The following is a 10,884-nucleotide window of genomic DNA, read 5'->3' as shown; positions in this document are numbered from 1 at the left end:
ACTTTAAAGGAGAACTCCACTTCCAGAACAACAATTCACAAACAATTTACTCACCCCCTTGTCATCCAAGATGTTTATGTCTTTCTGTTTTCAGTCATAAAGAAATTATGTTTTTTGAGGAAAGCATTTCAGGATTTTTGACTTCATTGGTGCCCCGATTTTGAACTTCCAAAATGTAGTTTAAATGCAGCTTCAAAGGGCTCTAAACGAACCCAGCCGAGGAAGAAGGGTCTTATCTACTGAAACAATCGGTTAATTTTTTTCGAAAAAATCTCTGGGATGTGCATCCACAATGCTACGAATTAGTAATGGGTCATTCCTGAATGATTTTTTCATTTTGAACGAATCTTTAATGTGACTCGGGAAGAACGAGTCGTCTCAGGGAGTGATTCGTTCAGTCACGCATGCGCAACATCCTATTAGGTTCTGTACTGGAATTATTCACTGTTTCGAATCTTCGGGTTTTAGAGTCATTCGTTCATCTTATGGGGCTGTCACGTGATGAACGAACGACTCAAACCCGAAAACTTGTCAGATAAGAGGTGAGATGAGCTAATCATAGACTAAAGACACAGGTAAACGATGAATTAATCTTTTCTGTTTCTTATAGCATTATAGTTTTGTCTTGTTTGTAGTGTGATCAACATTTGTGTAAGCAGTAGATATGTTAGGGAAGTAACACATAACATCTTAATTATATGTTGCTAAAATTAACAAAATGACTCGAAAAAAGATTTGTTCATTTTGCTGAACGAGACTCAAAGGTCAGAGTCGGTAAAATGATCCAAACTTCCTATCACTACTACGAATCACGTGTAAGTTCATCGTCTGTGTACTGAGTATGGCGAAAAACTCGATTATATGGAGAAAAATCCTGAAACGCCTTTCTCAAAAACCATAATTTCTTCACGACTGAAGACAGAAAGACATGAACATCTTGGATGACAAGGGGGTGAAGTGGAGTTCTCCTTTAAAGAACCCTTTTGTACAATGGACAGTTCCACAGATATTTAAGGTACAGTAAGCAGCCATGAAATCAGAGATCTTTCCTTCGAAATCCAGTCATATTGTGGTCACAGTTTGAGATACATGTTACTATCAAGTAACAAAGTATCAAACAACAAACTATACCACAATTATTGATATGGCTGCACTGACACCATTAGATGAGAACACAATTTGAACGGATCTAAGCTAGATGACGGCACTATTGTTTTCTGTAGAGCTGCTATTTTCCTGTTTATCTCTGTAAAGCTTCTTTGACACAATCTATATTTTATAAAGTGCTATAGAAATAAAGGTGACCTGACTTGACTCTGCCTGACTGTTTGTGAATGGATTATGCCAGATGTTTCAACCTAGAGCCAATCTCTTCTACGCTTATACCTTACGCACATCTCTTACTATCGTTCCCACTACACTTAAGCATGCTCACTCAAAAACAGCACCTAAACCTGCGGTAGCAGATAACTTCATTTCAGTCAACTTTCTTTTCACAGCATCTGCTGGATACTGACCAATCAGACTTCAAAAGTGAACATTCCACTGAGACTCTGCTCTGCTCTCTGTTACTACAACGGATGAGAACTACCACACGATCATTCATCCATGTCCTGCTTGATCTGTCTGCTGCTTTTGACATTTACCTATCAGTCCACAGAACTGCGCATCGTTGGTAGTTTTCTCCGGTTTGAATCTCAGGGGCAGATCCTTCAAGATTTCATTGAGTAGGGATGTGAACAACTTTATATTTCAACATCGACTAGTAGGCGGCTTGCCTGTCAGTTAGATGCAGCACAGCTGAAAGGAAAAGAGTGTCTCAATGTAATTTCAAGACACATTTTTAAAACATGGACTATTTTTCATTTGAAATGCTTTAAATAGAATACCAAATGCGTTGTGATCGGCTGTAGTGATGATGCTTTAAAGGAAACAAAGATACAACTTTTCTGAGTGGAATTTACCATTCAATGACTAGATCAAAACCCTATATGTCTGATCATGCTGCACAGTTTATGGATTACTGCAACCATAGCTGACCTTCCTAGCACTATCAAACCTTTACAAACAATCAAAACAACAGCAGAGCATGATTTAGCATGCTTCACACTTTTGACTTTTTTTTTGATAAGGTGTAATGCTAGGCTACATCGCAGTATGACAAAATATTTTTTTTTTCATCTGTGAAGAGAAAACAATATACAAGCTGAATCATATTGCAATGGAGTGGTGATAGTGGAAACTGTACGTTTTGGCTGCATTTCTCAAGCACTTCAAAGAATATTGTAATATAGCCTAATAAACATGTTTCCTATTGAACATAACCACATGAGCTATAATTAGTCTTCTGAAATTTTGAACACAGTGGAATGAGTTCTCATCACTTTTCTTTGAAATAAACAAAACGAAAAAGAGTTTGCCCTACATACAGTGTACGCTCAACTGGTCCCACTGCAGAATCCCCTCCCCAACACCCTCAAGTGTCTCTCTAATTTACTCCTTGCTTCACATAATGAACAAATTCAATGGAAAATTGCTTTTTGTCCTTGTAATTAAATTGATGGAACACTACTAATGGGAAAGCATAGGCTGTTGTGGCCCTTCACCATGTTCTGAGTAATCTCAAGTATCTTATTTCTATTTAATATATTTGCCTCCCAGTTTGAAGGAAGAATGTGGAAGATTGATGACATTTTCCTAAATGCTTGGATTTTAGTTATACATAAATGCAAAATAAAACTGCTTACTGTTCACAAAACTCCTGTATACATGTCTATAAAATCTTTTGTTCTCAAGCTTATCAGTATTTCATGTTCACAGTAAGACCAAAACATCCTTTAAAAAGGATAAAAGGGACAATTGTGAATTTATAGCCTATTGACATTAATATGTTTCTTTGACTACATGTTGTACCTGCTACAGAATCTTACTAAATTAAAGGGGTCATGACATCTTATGGCATATAAGAGGTTTTTGTACCATTAAATTTTCGCTTAAAACGTCCTCCTCATTATAAACAAAGCATTTATTTAATTTGGATCTGAGGTGCGCGATGACATCACCCGGGCACAAACATTTGCATAAACACTGCCTCCATAGAAAAACATTGACGAAAAGTCTTCTCACCATAGGCCCTGTTCACTGGTGTTCAGTCGGTTTGACACTTGATTATGCTGAATGCAAGTGTCGCGTCGCATCAAATGCAAATAGAAAATACAATCACTGCAGCTACCTTGTCTACACTGGATACAGTTTACAGATACGTGTATGCTTCCTGACACAGTCCACACACTAGTATCTGACATCAGTTTGACAAATGGAGTGAAAGAACATTCGCTTTGACACATTTGGTTTAAACAGCTTGTACGTCTTTGTACAGATATCAGAAGGTTCCCACAATAATGAACATGTGGATAGTTTATCTTTAATGGCATCCCTGATCGACGAGGCAAAGTGTCATGAAGAGTTCACAAAGAAACGTGTTGAAAAATGAAGCGGTACTAGATCTGACTGCAGCTGCATCACAAACCCTAAGTAAATGATTTCATAATGCTTTGTTTGAAAATGACCAGCTTATTTTTGATCATGCTGTCAAAACATTTACATGCTATAGCAAGGGGGCATTGATGCTGTTTTCTATGCAATGACGTTAGCCAGTCATAACAGTGGCTGATTACTGACAAGCTTTAAACACAAATTAAGATATTTTTGATGAAATTCGAGAGCTCTCTGACCCTCTCATAGACAGCAAGGGTACTACCACGTTCAAGGGACAAAAAAGTACCAAGATGATTGACAAAGTAGTCCATGTGACATCAGTGGTTCAGCTGTAATTTTAGGAAGCTACGAGAATACTTTTTTGCACAAAGAAAACAAAAATAACAATTTTTTTCCACAAAAGTACCACTATGCATGCGTGTGACGGCACTGACCCAGATCAATAGATTTCAATAGCTTTCATACAGCGTGCATCTTTCTCCGAGTGTAAACAAGGCACGGCGCATATGTTCAACATCGTAACGCCAGATCTGGGTCAACGCTGGCACCGCCACATGCATGTGTCGTGGTAAGCTACTCTCTTGAACGTGCGTCAACAAGTGAGGCAGTAAAAACCAAATTGTGGAATAAAGTCATTATTTTTGTTTTCTTTGCACAAGAAACTATTATCGTAGCTTTGCAAAATTACAGTTGAACCACTGATGTCACATGGACTACTTATGGTACTGAATATCTTGGTACTTTTCTGGGCCTTGAACATGGTAGTACCCTTGCTGTTTATGGAGGGTCAGAATATTCATGTTTGGGTGAACTAACCCTTTAAAGTACACGTACCTTAAAGGAGTCAACAGATGCTAAGTTCACTTTTTCATGTTGTTTGAACATTAATGTGTGTTGGCAGAGTATGTACAAATCTACCCTATAATGATACAAATTCATGCAGTGGTTTTTAATTAATCTGTAAAAATAATATCCCCTTTTTCAAATCGAGCCGTTCTCAGATGCCTGTCGGTGTGACGTCACACTCACAGAAGCCGCTCCTACGATAGTTGATTGACATGAGCTCTTACCTCAGACCAGCAGTCACAGTCCAGTAACTTTCCTTGTTTCGATGCCGAAGCAGGGATGTAAGTTACACAAGAATATCTCTGATTGAGCGATTGAAGTGTTGTGTTGCTGGATGTAATAATGAACATAGTGGTCGTTATTACTTAGATTACGTTAGTTTGTGAAGGGAATGCGCCTCCCGATCTACATATATCCGTCTATGTTTGCGCAAATCATTTGTGATCCAGCTTCACTTACAGCAGAAGTGTGTATAAACGTTTTTTTTATAAATCTTTGCGATCGCCTTTCCTTATAACATGGTAGTTAGGAAGTTTAGCGGCTAAACGCAGCTAAAGTAAACAAGATCGTCATTTCACGGAGAGAAGAGAGGGGCGGGGTGAGCAGAGCTAATTTGCATTTAAAGGAACAACCCCTTAGAATGAGATGATTTTTGCAGAGCTCATTTTGACAAGGTAAAAAGGGTGTTGTTTTACAAAACCATTGAGAATTTTTAATCAAAGTACATTAGAGACTTTTCATTAAGACCCTAAAGAATCATATCAACTTGTGGAAAATGGGCATCCGATACCTGTATTTGTTTATTTTGATGCAAAAAAAAAAAAGGGTTTATATTAGGTTAATATATTATTATCTAAATGTTAAAATTGTGAAAACCATTTTATTCTGTTTGCCTAGATCACAGCTCATTGGGATGCGTATTAAACCTTTTTAAAGGAGTTCCCATATGCTGGACTTGTCTGTTCCCATCTGATCCAACATCAGTTAAATTAATACATTTTAATTCTGTGTGTTTAATTTAACTTATAATGTTAAATAATTCTATAAACTCGTTAGGCTACATTTAAAGCATGATTTGGATCTAAATGCTTTTAAGACTTAAACTCAGTCTCTCAGTCTCAAACTCAGTTAAAGCTGAGAGAGCATTCCAGAGTCTTGAAAGAGCGCTATCCATGCAGAAGAACTGTCTGTCTGCGGTAGGCGGTGCACCGGTTACTGAGTGCTTTTGCGATTCCAGCGTTTCAACAGGAAATCATGGTCTCGGTGAGCGCTGTCATTGCTGTCACAACTCCCGCAGGTACGTCACACTCACCGCGCGTGCAGTTGTGAGAGAGGGTCATTCCCGCCGGCGGGAAACTGTCTTAACACCTGCATCGGATGTTGACAGCTGACTGAACATTTTTACCTTAGAAAACAACGCGGGAACAGACCTACTCACTTCACCAATACAACCAGATAAACATTTAATTGAACTTCCGCGCAAAACGAGACTTCTGGTATGAAAATGGATGTTTTTTTCTCTATCAAGGCTTTTATAGAACATGTTTTCATGGATTAACTACCACTTTTTCTGTCTCAGACACACTGTTGAGGTATGAACTCGTCTGCTGGAGCTGGGAATTACCGGAGGGGTTCAATCAAAGGTGATAAGGTAAGATGTTGATTTATTCAAACAATGATTTAAGACATATATACAACAAATTAGCAGATATGCAAGACAAATTTCCACCGTATCATTCTGACATTCTCTGTGTGCCTTTTATACGAAAATGGTGGACATTAAGCACTTTTAAGCAGCTTCAGTATCCATAGAAATTACCCACTTTGTATTGAATATGCCCTGCCTGGACATTAAAATGGTAATGAGAACAAAAAACTGTTGTTTATGTGAGATTGAGATACGGGGATTTTCATCTCAAGAAGGTCAGGTGTTGTTCTGTTTCCCTCAGGTATTGTTGTTTTGTTCTGTTTTACTGCACCAAATTTAAAACTGAGTTTCAGGGGACAGGAAAATTGCGTGAACTTGACAGGATTTATGAAGTGAAAGTCAAAACCACCTCAGGTCTGCCAAATGCCAAACAGCCTGTCCCACTCCAAAGCTCCCTATGGAGGATAACTGTTCTTTGATGTTGTGGTTGGAAGCAACATGAAATGATAGAGGTGAATATTGCATAACTTATATGGGAGTTTAAGACGTTATATATATATATAAATTGAGTGGAAGACTCAATTTTGAATGTACCTGCCATCAGATGGATACTTGGCACCCTTTTGTTTAATATATTTGTATGTAGCCATGGCTGATGATACCTTGATATTGAAGATACAGTTGTCAAGGTGAATTGTATGCATAGACAAAGCATAATAGTGTTGTGTAATTATCTTCAAGGTGGCAGTTATAAACCTCAAGACAACTTTGGTATGTGTTAGCAGATTATTGTCAAAAATAGTTTCAAAAGGATGTGAAATACGTTGTCAGGGCTTAAGTAAAGTAGTTATTGAGTAAGGAGTTACAGTAATGTATAAACTATAATACATTTCTGTGATAGGTGTGCAATACTGACAAAAAAATCTTTATATATATATTGGGATTTTTTGATAATGATAATTAAAAGATATTTTGCTGAGTGTGTTTTTGTGCTGCTATGACCTTGGCTGATTTAGGTCTGTTATGGATAAATAAATATGCTTCCAGTAGATAGCGGCAAGGCCCTGACTTAATGAGTGATTCAGTGAATCATTCATTCAAATGATGTGTTCAAAACAGTTGATTCATTTACAAACGAAGCAAGTGACAGTATGCCCTGTCCAAATACTCACACTTGCAGTTATGGCCACTTGTAAGCAGGGAGTAAGTGCACAAGACTGTTGCTGCAGACACCGAAACGCAGTGCCCTTAATGCACACTGAATTCACGTTATCTTGAGCGGTATTCAAGGATATGTGTATCCCATCATGCATCATGTTTTGGAAATAAATCATGAGACTTTTTGCTGAGATCTAGCGAAAGGTCACAGAAACCTTTCAGATGTAAATTAAATATTAATAATACTTAGATATCGCATATAATTTGGTGGTAAAACAAAGTGCACATTTTATTGGTGCAAAAATGATTATATATATATTTTTTTTTACATCATTTGCAACAGCTTTTCATCACTTAATTAGAAGCATCACAAATTACATTGTCTGTTATAGGGACTGCTAAACAGACATTTGGAAGTTTGTTTTAAAATGCAAAGTACTTTTAAAAAAGTAAGGCTCTGTAAACGTTTTCATTTGTGACACTATAAGTGTGTCCCAAAAGTTTTACACACACTTGTGGTCTTCATGCTCACTTGAAAACTTTGGCCAAATACAGGAAATACGTCATATAAGTAGTAAAGTAGTCAAGTGCAAATACCGCAAGTGTGGGTATTTGGGCAGGGCATGTCTTTATGGATTATTGAATCAATGACTCAAATGATTCGTTCTAAAAAAATTAATTCAGGAACAAAACATCGATACACAGATGTTCTGCTCCAATATTGTTTGGAACTATTTTTGTTGGTGAAACAGAAAAAAAACCCCAGACAATATTTGTCTAAAATGTAACTCACTGAATATAACTTTTTGTTTGTTGAACTGATTATAAAATTAGTATCACATTTGCGATTGTGCTAAAATTTAGGAAAACGGCACTGTTGCATGTGTGATATTAGTTAATATATACATATAAAACACAAACCCATATAGTGATATTTTTGGCTTTTTATAACTTGAATTATAGAGGCATTTGAACTGCATTCTAATAGGCTTCATCATGCATATAAAGGCTTTTGGACTTTCAATATGTGTTTTTGTTTATTTTTTGCAAAGTGAATGACATAATCAATAATTTCAGCTTGTATATAGTTAAAACAACAATTATACTATTACCACAGGCGATAAATAACACATATCCCTAGTCTGTGGGCACATGTAACACTAAAAATTGTACATTTTAAATTGTAAAATCTAATGCAGTTAGGCTTATTTCATATACACCTGACAAGGACTGTTATATGGAACTGGACTTGTGTCTTTTCTTGGTGACTCGATCCTTCAGATGACTTGAACGACGCAAGTAACTTGAACCTGTGCTTTTCTGGAACATGATCCTTTCTGATATCTGACTAATATGTCATAGATGAGACAGGCTCACTGCATTACGACATCCAGGCTTAAAGCATCCATATAAGATGCCGTCACTCAAACAAATCTGTAGCTTCACTAGACAAGGTTGCTTTGGTCTCTTCATCCTTCACTTTTCCACTTTCCTTCCTTCCAGTCATTTTTCAGCTTACCTTTTTTAGTCCTGATGCAGTCTAAAAGGTATTCAAAGCAGATGTATTACTCAGTTTGAAACAAGCGTTAGCCTGCTTATACCCCCCAGTTATTCCTACCCTAATTATCCTTACCATCAGAGTTTGAGTTATTGTCTTAATATTTCTGCGTGGAGTTTTTCTTATTTTATTGTGCCGCTGTTTTCTTCAAACACCTCTGGGGCTTTGTCTTACAAAGTTTTAAGGTCTTGTGACATCACAGCAGCGAATTGCCAACATCCTGACCCACATAAACTGATTTAGTTCATTGCTCATGAAGATGCAACTGACTAGAGAAAACATTATCTAGAAGTCAAGATTTTTTTTTTTCCTTTTTATTAGCAATTCAGTGTACTCATTTGAAATGTTTACACCCACTGGATAGGTACAAGAAAGGCAAAGCGGAGGCACTGAGGGTGTTATACTCTGCTGTGAGGCAAAGAAAATTTTGAAGAGTCAAAATTGTCAACAGCACACAGCAAAATATTTTTCTTGTCTGCATTTTAGTGGGAGTCTAAGAAGCGGAAGTTTGCTGAAAATTACTGAGTGGTTTGCTAGAGATTACAGCTCTGTTTTTAATGGAAAGGGTAATCATGTCTTTTATGTAAGGCTTGGTGCACTGCCAGTCTTGTCGTGTACAGAGTACTAGGGTCCAGATTCTGTGACAACAGCAAACTAAACAAAGTGTGCCCTCTGCTGGCAGGATGTGTACTTGTTAGTGGCATCGGAGCACCATCCAATAATCCACATATAGTTTTCCTGATAAAACAGACCTTGTTTACTGTGGTGTCAGGATTATGGATTAAAGTTATGCATCTTGAAATTTACAAAAATTACGGAGCCATTCAGTGGTTTCTGGTTGATGTTTTCCTCTGTTAAGGGACAACCATCTTCAGAATCAGAATTAGCTTTATTCGCCAAGTGTGCGCAAACACACAAGGAATTTGTTGTGGTTTTTTAAGGTGCTTCTGGTACATACATGCATACATATATACATACATACATATGACATGAGAACAGAAAACATTTAAATAAAATAAACTTAAAATAAATAATAATGTGTATGAAACTGGAACAGAAGATTTATGTATTTATGGATTTAAGATTTGTGCATTATTTACTCTATATACAGCTGTATAAATAAGAGATGTGTATTTGTGTATTTACATAATAATACTACAGAAAGAGACAATAATTAGAAATGGAGAAAGAAATACAGAAATGAATTGTAGAACCCAGGTAATGATTCATGTTTTTTCTGTTTAAGCTGGAGATGGCATTTGGGGAAAAGCTGTTTTTATGCCTAGATGTTCTAGTGCTCTGTGATCTATAGCGTCTGCCTGAGGGGAGAAGTGCAGATAGGTTGTGTCCGGGGTGAGAACAGTCTTGGATGATGTTTCCTGCCTGTTTCTTCACTCTGGAGATGTACAAGTCCTGAAGGTTGGGCAGGTGCACATCAATGATCCTTTCTGCTGTCCTAACAGTCCGTTGCAGTCTTCTTATATCTGATTTGCTGGCTGCCCCAAACCAGACAGTTATAGAAGAGCACAGAACTGACTCGATAACAGCTGAGTAAAACTGTGTCGTCAGTGCCTGTGGTAGTTTGAACTTTTTCAGTTAATGAAGAAAGTGCAACCTCTGCTGGGCTTTTTTCACAATGAAGTCAATGTGAATGTCCCACTTTAGGTCTTGGGAGATGTTAGTTCCTAGGAACTTGAATGAGTCCACTGCAGCCACAGTGCTGTTCATGATGGTGAGAGGGGTGAGTGCAGGGGGGTTTCTCCAGAATCTTCTCCCTTGATTCCCAGTAAGCTAGTATTAAACACTCTCCTGTGTCTTTTACCAGATGCTTTGTTGGATATGATGTGAAGGGAGTCATAATTTGTCTAAAATATTTCCAGAAAATGTCCTGGTCTCTGTTTGCACAACTATAGTTTGTCTTAACATTTGTCATCTTCACATAATGGCTGTGTTCGTGGCTGAAATTTACGTCATCTACTTAGCTGGACAATAACAGGGTCACAGGTTGTCTCTGTTTTGCAGTTTTGCTGCAATAATGCAATAATATGATTTTTTTTTTAAATAAAATGGTTATTGATAAAAGACAAGTCTAGAAAGGTCTTGAATGACTAAATCAATGTGTTATGTAGTGTGTTTGTAGTTGGCTCTTTTCTGAATCTCTAAAAGCAACATATGA

At 37.3% G+C, this 10,884-nt stretch overlaps 1 protein-coding gene across 2 annotated transcripts in view; it reads left to right on the top strand.

The window, feature by feature from the left end:
- The first annotated feature begins 5,617 nt into the window (after nucleotides 1–5,617).
- The window catches only part of dpp6b (dipeptidyl-peptidase 6b), a 197,956-nt gene continuing 192,689 nt past the window's right edge, over nucleotides 5,618–10,884 (top strand). Inside the window, exons 1-3 of one of the 2 annotated variants that reach the window (XM_051138240.1) lie at nucleotides 5,625–5,641; nucleotides 5,755–5,840; nucleotides 5,924–5,995. In XM_051138240.1, coding sequence (XP_050994197.1) covers nucleotides 5,939–5,995 — 57 coding nt within the window. In that variant the 5' untranslated portion in view covers nucleotides 5,625–5,641; nucleotides 5,755–5,840; nucleotides 5,924–5,938. Of the gene's footprint in view, nucleotides 5,841–5,923; nucleotides 5,996–10,884 lie in introns of both variants that reach the window. The other variant, XM_051138230.1, reaches the window with a different exon arrangement.

The sequence above is a fragment of the Labeo rohita genome, chromosome 2 (genome assembly GCF_022985175.1).
Source record: "Labeo rohita strain BAU-BD-2019 chromosome 2, IGBB_LRoh.1.0, whole genome shotgun sequence".
NCBI lineage: Eukaryota > Metazoa > Chordata > Actinopteri > Cypriniformes > Cyprinidae > Labeo > Labeo rohita.
Note: the sequence above shows the minus strand (reverse complement) of the source record. Positions and strands in the feature narration are given on the sequence as shown.